Source organism: Juglans microcarpa x Juglans regia, chromosome 3D (assembly GCF_004785595.1).
Source record: "Juglans microcarpa x Juglans regia isolate MS1-56 chromosome 3D, Jm3101_v1.0, whole genome shotgun sequence".
Taxonomy (NCBI): Eukaryota; Viridiplantae; Streptophyta; class Magnoliopsida; order Fagales; family Juglandaceae; genus Juglans; species Juglans microcarpa x Juglans regia.
The window spans coordinates 5390880-5406684 of record NC_054598.1 but is presented as its reverse complement, the minus strand read 5'-3'; the positions used below and the strand labels follow the sequence as shown (position 1 = coordinate 5406684).

General features: G+C 39.8%; 1 protein-coding gene across 3 annotated transcripts; it reads right to left on the bottom strand.

Annotated features, from left to right (window-relative positions):
- Nucleotides 1–1507: 1507 nt before the first annotated feature.
- LOC121254306 (protein CHROMATIN REMODELING 35-like) lies at nucleotides 1508–14396 on the bottom strand. 3 transcript variants are annotated; one of them, XM_041154299.1, is made up of 7 exons: nucleotides 14059–14396; nucleotides 13877–13950; nucleotides 12749–13302; nucleotides 11288–11482; nucleotides 10116–10274; nucleotides 2101–3857; nucleotides 1508–2012 (listed from the first exon to the last, which is right to left on the bottom strand). In XM_041154299.1, the coding sequence occupies exons 2-7, from the start codon at nucleotides 13923–13925 to the stop codon at nucleotides 2009–2011; spliced, it is 2718 nt and encodes a 905-aa protein (XP_041010233.1). In that variant the 5' UTR covers nucleotides 13926–13950; nucleotides 14059–14396; the 3' UTR covers nucleotides 1508–2008. The 3 variants fall into 3 exon arrangements, with proteins under 3 accessions (XP_041010233.1, XP_041010236.1, XP_041010235.1); XM_041154302.1 differs by having other exon boundaries at nucleotides 12749–13272; XM_041154301.1 differs by having other exon boundaries at nucleotides 14079–14396.
- Nucleotides 14397–15805: the final 1409 nt, after the last annotated feature.

The following is a 15805-nucleotide window of genomic DNA, read 5'->3' as shown; positions in this document are numbered from 1 at the left end:
TTGTTAATTTGTTGCGGATAATGACCTATGAAGATGTTCTTGATTCTGCTGGGGTTTGGCAATAGGCTTTGCTGTGTCTCTTGATGGCAACAGCAGCAGCAAAGAGGAAAGAGAGGCCGGATGTGAGGTTTTACAAGTTTTTTTGTGTGGCTTTGGCTTCTGTGTGGTATAAGTGGAACTTAAAACAGTATACATTTGTGCTACGTGCTAGATGCAAGTGTTTGTGGAAATGATCATTACATTATAAGAAATTATTCTCATCAGTCACTATTTATCATCTTATATTCTATGAAAAATACTCTCATATCCTATAAAAAACACTTCTACATCCTATGAAAAGGTTATAGATGTAGAATGTGATAGTGAATAATGGCTGATGTATAATATTTCTCTTGCTCTCTCTCCCGGGCGTGATGAGGTTGATGCTTAAAACCTTTAAAGCAGAAAAATGTTCTTGTACATGGCCACAAAACTTTAAAGCTGAAAAATGTTCTTGTACATGGCCACAAAACTTTGGACGTGTCAGGACAAGTGACATATGCAACATTGGGAAATAAGTTTCTTAATAAAACCAGAGCATTTAACCTTTTGACTAAAGCTTAATAACTTTTTGCAATGACAATTATTCACATCAACAGGCTTCGTTTCAAAGTCGCCATCCCCACAGTTTTGCATGCCCCATTCAAATTAAACCTTCGATATCAACTCCTTTCTGAAGCATGAGGGGTGATCTTCCGCTTCGGGTGAATCAGCAGCAACCGATCTGTAAGTATACACTTTCTCTTTTGACCTGGTTGGAATGAAGGGCCAATTGCTTGGCGTTACTGATGGAATGAGGTGAATTAGAATGGGAGATGCACCCAGTGACCCACCATATAGAGATTCTTTCCCCCACATGCTATGCTTAAATATTATCCAAACAAGACTTTAGCATCGGCAGAACTCTAATAGCGTTCCATGGACCACTCTCTGTGCTCAGGATTTGAATCACCAATTGTCGTAAAAGTTTTCTTTTTATTTTTTCTTTTTCTTTTCAGGGCTCCAACATTTTTTTTAAGTACTCCCATTGATAATCTCTCCAGGAGTTTCAGGGGTAGCATCTACTGGCTAAAAACCAGCAGCTTCTCCCCGTCCAATTCGCATTTCTCTGTCGACTATCTTCTCATCATCAACAAAAGAGCTTGTCTCCAGTTGCTGGATATTTGTCCATAAAATATGACAATTGTGGATGCATATATACAAGACTCCCCACAAAACCTCTCTTCAACCATCCAACTTCCTCTACTTTTCAACATATCAATAAGTCCAGGAAGCTCAACCAGAAAATTCCGTAGTAGTCTTTAATTTGTAAAGGGGGCCAAAAAAAAAAAGGTTACCTTCACAACAATTTTTATGAAAAGTTGAATACATCAAGACCATTAAAAGGCAAGAGGGAAGACGACTGGCATGGGAAAAAATCACACAAGTTAATCTTCCTACTAAAACTTAGGATAGAGACACGCACCAATTCATCTAATTAATCTCATTGGATAAATATATACAATACTATTTCTTGTACCCATTGATTCAGGGTACTCTCCTCTCAGTGAAAATGATAACAAAGTAGGTATGGTAGTATGATACAGCTGTAGCTTGAAATTTTTTTCCTTGTTATGGAGGCTCTAAATAAAAACAAGTAACATGCTTCAAAAAATTAGGAAAAAAAAAAGAAAGCCCCATTGTTCATGTACAAGAATTAGTATATATATATCAGTCAGTGACCACTACAAACAGAATGGTCTTAATGGTAAGTTAGAAACCAGCCAAGGAACAGGAAATAGTCACACACCATTAAGCATCTGCTCCAATGCGATTCCAGGCTCCAAAATGGATTTCAAAATTGGTGTTGCTTTTCACCAAGCATCTACAAAAATACTAAAGTATGAACAGATGAAGATTCTGACTCAGCCAGATAGAAGTAAGGTATAATTCAGCCTACTCCAGTTCAGACCTAGCACGATACCAGGATCTACCTGAAAAATGTACAGAACAAAACTTAGGAACAATTTAATATTCGTGCATGGTTCATGACAGTGGAAAAGGTTGAAATTGCAAACTAACCTTCTGTACAGAACCTTTACATCTTCCCCTAACAGTGAACTTTCCAAGAAGATATCATCACACTCTTTCACGTCAACTGTCTCCATTTCAAAATCTCGATAACCACAATACTCATTCCATTCAAACCACATCTTCGAAATTAATTCCTTCTTGAAGCAAGTGCTGTGATCTTCCTCTTCGGGTGAATCAGCAGCTACCAATCGATATGCAAAAACTCTCTTCTTTTGACCTGGTCGAAATGCACGACCTATCGCTTGGCGGGTCACCGATGGATTCAGATGAACATCCAGAATTATTATGCGAGATGCCCCAACCAAAGATATACCCTCCCCACATGCCTTGATGGAGCCAAAGAAGACTTTGGCATCAGAAGAATTGTTGAAGCGCTCCATGGACCATTCACGTTGGTCAGAACTTGATTCGCCTGAAATCATAAAGATTTCTCTTCCAGGACTCCAGCCCTTCATCTTCACTGCCAATCGCTCTAGAAATTTCAAGGGTAGGAGGTACTGACTGAAAACCAGCAGCTTCTCTCCAGCTGACTCACATAAGCTAAGCATATTGAGAAAGAATTTTGCCTTCACTCCATCTTTTACATCTATTTTCTCTAACATCTCATCCACCAGATGATCAGCAGTAGCATGATTATCAGAGAAAGAATTCAGCTTTGGGTGAAGATAGACAGCACTCCCAACTGAACTTATCTTGAACTTCATCGCCAACTTTTTTACATAATTTGAAACTTCATGCTTCTGTCTGGAGCTTAAATTCAGTACCACAGTGAAATCAACAAGACCTGGAAGCTCGTCCAAGAAGTCCCCTTTATAATAGTGAAGGACCGTGCTGGTCATCTCGCGCAAATCTCGTATGACGGCCACTTTCCGCCTAAAATCTTTGTCCTTCTGTAAAGTGTGTTCAACCAAGTCATAGAAAGCTGCATCAGCACCTGCTTTGAACGGTCTTCTGATGCCTGGTATATCTACTCTACTCATGATGCGCTTGACAACAGCTCGAGAGGTTTCCAACCGCAAAAACTTTGGTCGGACAAGATTCAAAATATTGAACACCTCTTTGACATGATTTTGGTAGAGGGTTCCTGAAAGTACAACTTTTCTGGGTGTCTGCACCTTCGCAAGGGACTGTAACACATCAGTGTTCTCGTTTCGTGGAGTGTGCCCTTCGTCCAGAACAAGAATTGAAGGAGCCTTAAGAAGTATCTCTTGACATGAGGCAGAGATCTTGCTTGTTACATTGTCACAAACAATTGCCGAGAATTGTTTATAACCCAAGAAAAGGATACTCTTATGCTCTACCCACTGTTTCAACACCTCAAGTTGCTGAGACCGATTATCAGCCTTGACAGTGTAAAAGTCATACAGTGGAATATCCTCTACTTGCCATGTCTGGAACTCCTTTTTCCACGTAGCCAAGATTCCTTTAGGGAGCACAACCAGTGGTCTAGCATGTGGATACTTTCCCAGGAAACTTTGCATAAAACTGATTATCATAAATGTCTTCCCAGATCCAGGAGCATGGGCCAAGATGCAGCCTCGAGGACTATCACCCACCAAGTTGCTGACAAGAAAATTGAAACCCTCTACTTGATGAGGTTTCATTTGCTTCGTATGCCTAGGATGGGCAAATATTTCAGTTACCATCTGATCATCTTCAGAAAGTTTAACTCTGCATATATCAGTTGAGTCTTTGTCTTTGGCATTCCGAGAATCGGGCATGTAAGTTCGGGTACTCCTTTTGACCTGAAATGAAAAGAAAAATACTTACCAAAAGGATCTTGAATTCCCAAAAGAAGACAATTAGCTAACATAACCTCGATATGGGTTCAAGCAAATCCATTTAAGGCTCTAATTTCAGAACAAATACGCACAACTTTACATAACTTAAACTTGATATTATTTAACATCAATGAACTGATCAACTTACGTCAAAACAGAACAGCAATTATGTGATACCCAATAGAACAAGAGGATAAGGTGGGTGGTGCATGAGATCTCACATTGTTTGAAAAGGAGAAGTTCTTTCTCTTTATAATGCTCTAGTGGAGCTCCAATTGTGTCATTGACTAGTCCTTTTGGAGTATAGTCATAGGCCATATGGTTTGGACATTCCATTGGGGAGTTACAAATGGTATCAAAGCCTATCCCAACCAGAAATGTGGGACTTGAGCCACGCCACCTACGACAGATGGGCCCGACGAGGACGTCGGGAATTCAAGGGGTGAAGATTGTGATACCCCATATGATACGAGGATAAGGTGGATGGTGCATGAGATCCCACATTGCTTGGGATAGAGAATTTCTTGCTCTTAATATAATTGATTGAAATTTTTGTCTTCTCTCTCCTCTTAAATTTTTCTCTCCGTACACATTGCGATAATTTTCCTCGTTGAAACTGATGATCCTGCTAGTGCAAGTTTGAGTTTGTTATGATGGGATTCTTTAGAGAGGTGGGAATTGAATCGAAATTATTCACTCTTAGCAATGAAGGTGGGTTATTTCGTATAATAAAGAGGGGGTGGAGCAGGAAGCAGGAACTACTGGTGGAACATAGAACTGTGCAGTGGTTGGTCAAGGCGTTGGAGGTCTGCTTCAGTGGGGAGAAGGAGTTTTACAGCTCCATCAGAGAGGGTTATTGCAGTTATCTAGCAGAGGTTGTTTTGTGAGGGTGGCAGAATATAGGGAGAGGGGAAGGAGAAATTTCATCATCATTCCGGAAGGGGAGGGGGGGAGAGGGTGGAAAAGGTTGAAGGAGGCGTTGGGGGAGATGTTGCAGGGGAGGAGAGCGAAGGGTGCTCCTAATGTTAGTACTCAGGTGAGGCTGAAGGTGGAGATGGCACGATCTTACAAGGAAGCACTTGCTTCATATGGGGAGCGTGAGGGGGACTGGAACTCTGACAGACGCATGCCTCGAGCTCAACTAGGTGTACGTTTTGCAGATGGTGGCAGGGAGATGGAGAGGGATGTGCGCTAGGTGATGGACGACTTGCAAAGCCAAATATGGTATTTGCAAAAGGAACTTGGGGAGTTAAGGGTAATGGTCTAAGGATAAAGGCATTCACAAGGAGATGGAGAATGAGGGGTCGGGCTTGTTATTGAATTCTCATCAGCCCAGTGTGAAGGGTTTGGCCCACCAGAGCAATAAAAATGTGGGTTCTGTTTGGAGAAAGGTTGGGCCAAAAGGGAAGATTACGGGCTCACAGCCTTTAGGCCTTTTTCATGAAGGGTTGGGCAAAACTGAGATTGGGCCTCAGCACAGGGCCCAGTTGGCATGGGAAAGCCCTAGGGCTTTACCCGTTGCTGTGTCTGGTGAGCAACTACCAGAGTCCACAGCGTGTCTGCCGCCGTCGCAGGAGGAGCCATCGGGGGGTCAATAGAAAGTGCCAATGATGACGGTGGCACTCTCCGACGACGATCCTCAGGTCTGGGGTGCTCGGAATGAGGGCTTACGTGCCGCGATAGTTGCTGCGACTCGTGGGGGAGGGTTTTCTCCATCGTTCGAGCAACAGATAGTGCCGATAAAAGAAGGGGAGGGGAGGGGGACATTGGCGAACCACTCTGAGGGTTTTCTTGTGGATTTTGAGGTGGACGTGAGGGATGGGGAGCTATCGGATTCTGAGATGGGTTTGTCCCAATATGATTCTATTGAAGGGGTGATTTCAGATGAAGAAAATACACTGGCTTTGAGTGATCACTTAGGTTTGACAGAAACCTCAGTGGTGGAGACCCAAGATTTTCCAGGGGTTAGTAAGGATCCGACCCCTTTGAATTTTCTGTTCCCATCCCACTCCGAAGTCTCTGAGTGGGTTTTTGATAAGGTTATAGAAATACAGAAAATTGTGGGAGTGGAATGTGAAGGATACAAAGATCAATTTATGGCCTTGCTAACGGCATCAATTTATGGCCTTGCTAACGGCCATCAAAGCAGGGCACAAAAAAATCGGAAGAATGCTTCGAAAAAACAGCGGGAGCTTAAAAGGTTGACATGGTCGTTGAACACTGAGGGTAGCTCCAATAGGGGCAAGTTAAAAGGGAAGGGACTGACCTTTTCTCCATGAAGCCCAAAATTGTGTCGTGAAATGTTTGCGGGCTCAACGAGGCCAATAAACGTCTTCGGATAAGAAACTTGCTTCGTGAGTGGAAGGTGGACATTGTGTGTTTACAGGAGACTAAGTTGAAGTTGATCAATAGGAAAATTGTGAGAAGTTTGTGGAGTGGAGCTCATGTGGACTGGGTTTATTTAGCTTCTGATGGGGCATCAAGAGGAGTGGTTGTGATGTGGGATCGAAGGGTGGTGGAGAAAATGGAGGAGTATATAGGGAGATACATGGTCGCATGCTCTTTTAAGAGTGTGTCAGATAATTTTTTATGGGCCTTTGCAGGCGTTTACGGTCCAAATCTAGACAGTATCAGAGTATGTTTATGGGAAGAACTGGCCGGAATTCACAGTTGGTGGAACCTCCCATATTGTATAGGGGGAGATTTTAATGTCGCTAGATTTCCAAGTGAGTCTTCCGGTAATAGAAGAGGGCGGCCAACTATGATAGAATTCTCTGAGTGCATCTCAGATTCAAGTCTGGTAGATTTGCCATTAGCTGGTGGCTTCGCCTCGTGGGCTAATAATCAAACTTGGTCACAACTGGATCACTTTCTCATTTCTCCTGCGTGGGAGAGCCACTTTCCAGACGTTTGGCAAAAGCATTTGCCGCGTATTAGCTCGGACCATTGGCCTATCTTGCTTGATTGTGGTGGTATCCGAGGCGGTCGAAGGTATTTTAAATTCGAAAATATGTGGTTAAAATCTGAAGGTTTCGTTAAAAGAGTAGGACAGTGGTGGTCTTCGTACCAGTTCTAGGGTTCTCCTAGTTTTGTCCTTGCAAGTAAATTGAAAGTACTAAAAAGAGATTTGAAACTACGGAATGTGCAATCTTTTGGTGATATAGGGGCTAACAAGAAAGATAAATTGAAGGAGATTCAGGAGATTGAGAGGATTCAAGAGGCTAGACCCCTTAACCAAGATGAAGTAGCTCGAAAGTCTTTTTGGGTGAGGAGCTTGAGAGAATTATCCTACTAGAAGATATTTCTTGGCGTCAAAAATCAAGAGCCTTGTGGCTTAGGGAAGGAGACCGAAGCACCAAATTCTTTCATTGTGTTGCAAATTCTCATAGGAGGAACAATAACATTGAGATGCTGAAGATTGATGGTGTGGAGTGTAGAGAAGAACAGGTCATTCAGGATCACATAGTTGGTTTCTATGAACAACTCCTATCTGAACCAATGTGTTGGCGGCCATCCCTTGATGGATTGGTTTTTGACGCCATTGGAACGAGTGATGTATCTTGATTGGAAAGGGCTTCTGAGGAAGAGGAGGTGGTAGAAGTGGTGCAGAAAATGGCCAAGGACAAGGCATCGAGGCCGGATGGCTTCTCCATGGGCTTCTTCCAAGATTGTTGGGATGTTGTTAAGGAAGATATTATGAAGGTGTTCCAAGAGCTCTTTGTGGCTGGGAAATTTGAGAAAAACTTAAATTCTACTTTCCTTGCATTGATCCCTAAGAAGGTGGGGCAAATGAGATAACAAAGTATCGCCCCATTAGTTTAGTGGGAGCGGTGTATAAGATCATTTTCAAAGTGCTAGCGAACCGACTTAGTGAGGTGGTGGGGAAGATTATCACCAAGTCCCAAAATGCTTTTGTTAAGGGTAGGCAAATACTTGATGCGGTCCTTATTGCTAATAAATGTCTGGACAGTAGAATTAAGGCAGGCTCCGCAGGGATCATATGCTAGTTAGATATGGAAAAGGCGTACGATCGTGTTAACTGGGATTTCCCTCTCTATCTGCTTGGGAGATGTGGATTTGGAGAGAGGTGGCGATCATGGATCCGGTGGTGTATCTCAACGGCCAAATTCTCTGTGTTGATTAATGGTAGTCCGACAGGTTTCTTTCATAGTTTGCGAGGCCTAAGACAAGGCGATCCGTTGTCGCCTCTATTGTTTGTCATTGTGATGGAGAGATTGGGCAGGATGATCTCGGCTTTGACCCATCATGGTTTCAAGGAAGGATTTTCGATTGGAACCCCGGATAGGAGTATCATTAACATATCTCATTTATTGTTTGCAGATGACACGCTTGTATTTTGCGATCCAAATCGAAATCAGGTGCGGACTTTAAAGGCGTTGATGCTGTGTTTGAAGCAGTGTCTGGTTTAAAAGTGAATTTTGATAAGTCCGAATTGGTGCCAATCAGGGTGGTGTCTAATGCATGGCAATTAGCTCATGAGTTGAGTTGTAAGGTTGCCTCTCTTCCTTTGAAGTACTTGGGTCTTCCGTTGGGGGTTGGTGCAAGGAGGTCTGCTATATGGGAGCCAGTGATTGAAAAAATAGAGAAGAGATTAGCATGTTGGAAGAGATTGTACCTATCGAAAGGTGGTAGGCTTACTTTGATTAAGAGTACACTCTCTAACTTACCTACTTGCTTTCTATTTCTTTTTCCTATACCTGCAAGTGTGGTAGGCCGGATTGAGAAACTCCAACTTGACTTCTTGTGGGGCAGACTGGGGGAAGAGCTTAAATTCCATATGGTTAAGTGGGAAACAGTATGTCGCCCAATATCCAACGGTGGCTTGGGTATTAGAAATGTGAGGACTTTCAATCGGGCGTTACTTTGCAAATGGTTGTAGAGATACAATAAAGAATCAGAAGCCTTATGGAGAGGGGTGATTGGGTGCAAATATGGCGATATATGGGGGGGATGGTGCACTAAAGAAGTTAGAGGAGCTGATGGAGTGGGGTTGTGGAAACATATTAGAAGAGGATGGATGGTCTTTCTTTGTCACAATCGTCTTCTAATGGACAATAGATCCATGATTAATTCTGGAAAGATATTTGGTGTGGAGATACTGCTCTACAAGATGCATTTCCCTCCTTATTCCAAATTGCTAGTGTCAAAGAAGCTTCAATAGCATAGGTCATGGGAATATCGGGGGAGCAACTTCATTGGAATATCAGTTTTAGTAGGGCTGCGCAAGATTGGGAGATGAACAATTTTGCTGATTTTTAGTCTTATGTACTTCGTGAAACCAAACAATGTACAAGAAGATAGATTGTGGTGGGTACCAGCCGAGAAAGGTGTTTTTTCAGTTCGTTCATTTTATAAGGCTCTTACCCAAAATCCCAACATTCGGTTCCCTTGGAGGAGGATATGGAGACATAAGGCGCCTCCCAAAATAGCTTTTTTTGTGTGCATAGCATCTTTGGGCAAGATTCTCACAACCGATAATTTGAGGAAGCGGAGAATTATTATAGCAGATTGGTGTTGTATGTGTAGGGGAGGGGGCAAGTTGGTGGATCATCTCTTGTTACACTGTAACATAGCACGGGCTTTATGGGATGGGGTGCTAGGTAGAGTAAAGTTGGGTTGGGTTATGCCAGAGATTGGTGGCAGCTTTGGCTAGTTGGCCAAGTATGGGAGGGTACATAAGATTTCAGCAGTCTGGAAAATGATTCCTATGTGTGTCATGTGATGTCTATGGCAGGAACGTAATGCGCGAACGTTTGAGGACAATGAGAGATTGCTAGAGAAACTTATAGCTTTATTTTATACCACTTTACATACTTGGTCCTATGCTGTTGATTTCAATGGCATGGGCCTTCATGATTTTCTTGTTTCCCTTGCACCCTCCTAGACAGGGTTGTTTTTTGTATATACTGGGCTCGGCCTATTCTTGGAGTAATATATACCTTATTTACGTATCAAAAAAGTTCTTGCTTTTTATAATGTTCCGGTGGGGCTCCAATTGTATCATTAACTAGTCCTTTTAGAGTATACGATATGTGGTTTGGGCCTTCTAATAAGGCGTTACAAATTATCACACAATTATTTAAATATAAAAAAGGACCACCAGTTTATACACCCGATTGTGATTTATTTCTGTTGGACAAATTAGCAAATTAAAGGAGTACAGTTATACAAAAATTGAATAAATGCACTGACAGTCCTCACCTTACTGTACTGGAACTCAAATATGGTCTCAATTTCTCTGTCTATAACGCCACAAATGCGGCAAACATAGCCAAGATCATCCTTTAAGACAAAAGAATGATCACAGTATTCCGCTCCTTCCTTCAATTGTTCATCAGATGAAGGATCTAGAGCAACATCCTAGTGAAAGCAGCAAAAAATTAGATCAATATTATAGTAAATAATATGAAGTGGTTCATACCAATTCCACATTTATAAAAAAGGATCCCTAGTTTCTAACAAGGTTGAATGACCATGCAACCATTTTCTAGACTTTTCGTAACACAAAACAAACACCACAAATCAAAAGCTAGATTTTTAGGATTGAGTTACGATTTATATTAACAAAGCTTACACAGCAATTTTGAAGCATAACAATAAGCAGAACATTTTTGCTAACGCTTGTTCTAAAAAGACATAAAAAATCTAGTTTTTTTTATTGGCACCGGGTGTCCGAGAAAATTTCTAGTTTTAAGAACCAGAAGATAAACATACAATATGAAAAACAAGAAAAGAGCCTATGAAATGCAAAGATAACTAAGAAGTACAGGAAGAAAGGTTTCAGCATGGGAAATATTTTGGAATTATATTTAAAATAGCAAAAATAAACATGCAGTTCAGCTACACTAAGGAGATTCCATCCAGCAGAGCCACCTGGCAATGACTTCTTCGCAGAAAGATATTTTGCAAGATATGTTGGGAGAAATCATCTTCTTTAGTCTACAAAGATGGAAGTCGCCACGATCTTTTAACTAAATTCAACGTGAAAAATCTTGTCCTTGATCTCTAATCTACCACTTTCCCTTAAATTTAGTATTGATGCTTGTTTTTTATAAGTAAAAAAAAAAAAAAAACCATCAATAAATGGATTTGCATGTGATTTGCTATTTGGTTTGCAAAACCTTTTTTATCCATAGGTATGTATGACTCAACAATCCTAAAAATAATTAACATTATAAAAAATAACTTAATTTCTAAAATATTAGCAACAATATTAACGAAGGCACTGAACAGAAGAATTATGACAAAATCAAAAGAAAAGGGTGGGAGAAAAAAGATAGGTCTATCTCATTTCAGAGAAAAATAAAATTGAATGAAGAAACTAATAATGAAACAACCATGTATTTTATTGATGATGGCTCAACTTTTAATACCTTTGAACATTCTAGTGCCATCGTCATCTCCTTCCACATATCTTCCAGACCATCATCTTCAGGATCAGTCTGATGACTGTCTTCATCTTCTACACCAACATAAACACCCTTTTCTTTCTTGATTTCAAGTTCAGCAATTGCTTCTTCTCGCTGAGCTCCACCCTTTCTGGCATGACCAAGAGGAACACGGAAATCCTACCAATAATTGGGGGGAAGGATTAAAATGTTATCGAAACAATAACTAACAATATCTAGAAAGTGGAAACATTGTGTCATTTCATAGGAAAAATTTCTCATCTTGTAGTTACAATTCTGACTCACACTTGCAGATGGTAACGACGCCCAAACTGAAAATCAGATAACATGAAAAAACACCCAGCAAATTGGGCATTGGATGAAATGAAATTAATGTAATAAATTAAGAAAGAAACCATACCATTGTTCAAATTATCTACATAAAAATAAAAGGCATAAGGGAAAGGACTGACCAAGAAAAAAACTAGGAAAAACATAAAAGAACAAAATCATTAATACATCAAATTCACATTACAACACTAAATCAAATGTAACTTTTCTTCATGGGGAATAGCCTGTGTAAAAGCTACAATCAGGTTGAAAACCAACAACAGCAGTTGAATTGAATCTGGCTCGAAGTGTCAAAGGTGCTGCTACTGGTCCTGGTGATCAGGCTTGTGCAGATATGTGCGCTAACCCAAGTCAAAACAAACCATAATGAATGCCACACTATCAAAGATGATACTTTTGAAGATTCCAGATGAGCAACTTGTAACCTCAACGGAAAACAAAGGGTAGAAACATGATTGCAGTGCGTACTGTAGGTACACACTTCACTGAAACAACAGACTTCTAAACACCAAAAATGTTACTCACGAGAGGCATATTAACTTACTCGTTTTTCATAGTAAGCATGCATGGTAAAAAAAATAAAATAAAATAAAAGAATGTAATCAATTGATACCACTAATAAAGGTATGTTGCAACTGAAATTTAAATACATCCAACTTTTACACCACAAGACAAAGAAACGTGGTGAACAGGGCATAACTTGCAAAAACGTTGACTTACTTACACATATGGGCCTGTAATTATTTATATTTTGTTTTAGCTTTCTAGAAAATGCATGGAATATAGTAAGCCTAAGACTTGGCAGAAATAGGCTCACTCCAATCAATTTTTTTTAATTTAAAAGTACGTATATATATATATATCAAACTTCAATAAGATCTATTTAAAGAAATTCTAGTAAAAGAATATAAATATATTTCAAAAATTGGATGGGAAAAAGGTTTAAACTCATTTTTATCAAACTGTGATTTGTCCAAATTTAAATCAGTGCTTGTAGTTTGTTTAGTGTCTGTGCGTGTCAAGCATCTTTTGATTATTTCATTCATGTCTGCATCCTAAAACATGCAACTCCAGGATTACAAAGGGCCGGCTTACCAAAAAGTCCTTCATGAGAAATTGTCCAGCTGGTTTTGGCAAGACAATCTCCTGAAAAGGAACAAAAGTCTTCTGATGTACATCGTCTTCCTCGTCTGAGTCAATAACTACAACAGGCGGTGCTACAGCTTTAACATTATTTGCAATGTTGTCATCCTCCAAATCAATGACATTGTTATCTGACAAGTGAGTAGCGTGTTTCAAAGCCCCATTACAAGGTTTCTCTTCTGCTTCCAAGAATGTATTTGAAAGTTTGGGATACTTTGCATAGTAAGGGTGCAGCATCTGCATCTTTCGAGCAATGAGGGCTTCTATATCTTTTGTAACACTTCCATATTTACCAGAGTCTAAGCTTTCCAGCAAGTTAGGGATAGCAAAAGGATCGCGGTAATCAATAACTTCCGGAGAGGTCTTTGGTTTCTTCTGTTCAATATCATTGGGCATGCTTGCAGAGAAGGCCATGTTTCCACACTCATTTACACTATCCGAAAACTTCAGTCTTTTATATCCCGTTTGGTAAAACCCTGATCTCGAAACAGATTGCGATGCATGAACTATCGCATGCACAAGCATAACAAAGCAAAATGAATGATACCATACAATCGCAAAGCTTATTATTGGGAAAACTACAAGCAGAGAGAGTATGATGTGGAAAAGACTATCGACCCGTCTTTTCTAAACAACCACGATATCCAAATAATGAGCAATTATTTAGTTTGATAAATTTTATGGAAAACAGGAGATAATGTGAAAGGTTACAATTTTTTTATTGGCACCGGGTGTCCGGAACAGCGTCCCAACTAATCCGAGGTGTACAGGCCCTCGACACCTCAAATAATTCAAAGAGAAAATCAACCAGTTTGCACCCAGTCGAATTAAAAAAAGGTTTCAATGAAATGGGAAAGCAATGTATCGAATCATTTTGGCACAAAACGTCTGTTATTGGAGATTTTTTTAGGAGAAAAATAATATATGTTCTGTAGTTCACAAAATTAACCTCGTTTTCATTTTAATCCAAAAATGGGTTTCCCCTTATTTCCAAGTATAACAGAAAAGTTACAAGAAATGGTGATACCGGGTCCAAATTATGTAAAATACAAGTGATTTAAGGACATGCAGAGACAGTACCACTCATAGTGGTGTGATTACTCGGAAACACTTCAACCATTGGCTCCATGAAGACCCCCGAGTTCGAGAAAACACTGAGGAGAGCAAAATAGTGCATTGCTTATTTTTGTTAACCATAAACAATTTTTTTAACAAAAGGAAAATAAAATAAGAAAGCCCACAATTCGAAACAGAAACATAACCTGAATTTTGTAATCGAAACCTGAATTTGGAGCGAGAATTTGATTCACATATGCTTCAGTCCGAGAAGGCTCTCTTTCTTCTTCGCAACACAGTCGGACGGAGAGAGGGAGAGAGAGGGAGAGAGAGGGAGAGACAGACAGACAGACAGAGAGGGACGGTAAACGGTAAACGGCTCCGGATGGATAACCTATAACTACTCACTCCTTTGTTGGTGTCATGGCGAGGTTTCAACTTTCAGGAAGAGCGTTTCCTTCATCTTCTTTTTTTCTCACGAGCAGGGAGAGACTGCAAACTCACTGTAGAAGGTAACGAAGGGACGAGAGAGGGATAAAATTGTGTGTATCTCGCTCGGACCTTTTGTGATTTTACAGTCAGTCAGTGACGGAATTTGATTGGTTGTTTGGGGTTTTGGGCTGAGCAAATGGAGATTGACCAAGTGGCGAAGGAAAAGTCGTTGGCGCCATCGAATGGCGAGTACTGCTTAAACAGTAAACACGAGGAATTAGGTGCTCGCTTATTGCGGCCCACGACTCTTCCGTTGTGTTTGGCTGTTCGGAGCAGTGTGCTCCGGTCCGCGGACAAAGCTACCCTTCTGACTGACTTCTTTCACATTTCGTTTGAATACATAAATACTACTAATTTATCTCATTATTATAATTTTTTCAATTTTTTATATAAAATATAATAAATAATTTAACTTTTTCAAATCTTAAAATAATAATAATATTAAAAATTAATATTTTATTCAACTCATCTAAAATAATCTCATTCCATCTCACTATCCAAACAAATTCTAAATGTTTTTTTCACCTCTCGGTATTTATTTATTCTCTCTTTTTTTTTCTAAATTTTTTCCACCTTTCAGTAATTATTTTCCTTTACACATACGACAATAATTTATCTTCCCTTCTTTTTACTTCATCCATGAATATATATATATATATATATATATATACACACACACACTAGATGAAAGTAATGTACAGTTTATATTTTTTGTTTGTTCAACACTAATTTTTTTATTAATAAGGACGTAATGTTTTTGATTAATTAAATAACGATGTAATGTTTATATAATTTATAAATAATTACACGCTGTGATATATTATAAAGAAAAGCATTAATAGAATCTATAACATGATCCTATAAATAAACATCGCTCATAGTTTTATGAAAGTTGTTTGAGATAATTTTAATTCTAGGATGACAATCCAGTATTTTCCTCATCTTGCATTGCCTCAATAGAGAGGATGTTAAAATGCCTATGTTTTATTTGCCTTTCTTCTTTTATTTTATTTTCTTTTCTTTTTTTTTGTCTTTTTATTTTATTGGGCCTGTATTTTTCAGATAGGGCTTGTTTTTAGTGGGTTTTCTCTGCTTTGGGCCCAGCCCATTTGGCTTTGTGAAGCCTAGCTCGTGAGCTTGTTTTCAGCCTAACCTATTCCTCAAATGGCGTCGTTTTGGCCAGCCCTTAGAGTTTTCTTCTTCTTTTCTTCTTCTCCTACGTGCCACTGCATTCATTCTTCTTCCTCTTCTCTGTTTCCTCTGTTTTTCTCTATTGCAGGCCTTATCTGTGAGCCTTCTTGATCGCCTCTCTCTTTCTCTCTCTCTCTCTGCCATTTATCCTCTGTGCCCCGCGCTTCGCGGTGAGATTCATCATCTGCCCTCACCTCCACTTCTCCTACATCCCATGCTCTGTTTTTTTACCCTAACCCGTGCCCTGTTTTAACCCCAAATCGTGAGTAT

What these genes read in the sequence shown, in the direction of transcription:
- LOC121254306 (XM_041154299.1), bottom strand. Translation starts at nt 13,925, where the DNA reads ATGGAGCCAATGGTTGAAGTGTTTCCGAGTAATCACACCACTATGAGT. An exon ending in TGGCACTAGAATGTTCAAAG is followed by an intron (nt 10,275 to 11,287) that starts GTATTAAAAGTT and finishes TGCTTTCACTAG; the next exon opens with GATGTTGCTCTAGATCCTTC. An exon ending in TTGAGTTCCAGTACAGTAAG is followed by an intron (nt 3,858 to 10,115) that starts GTGAGGACTGTC and finishes TTTTCATTTCAG; the next exon opens with GTCAAAAGGAGTACCCGAAC.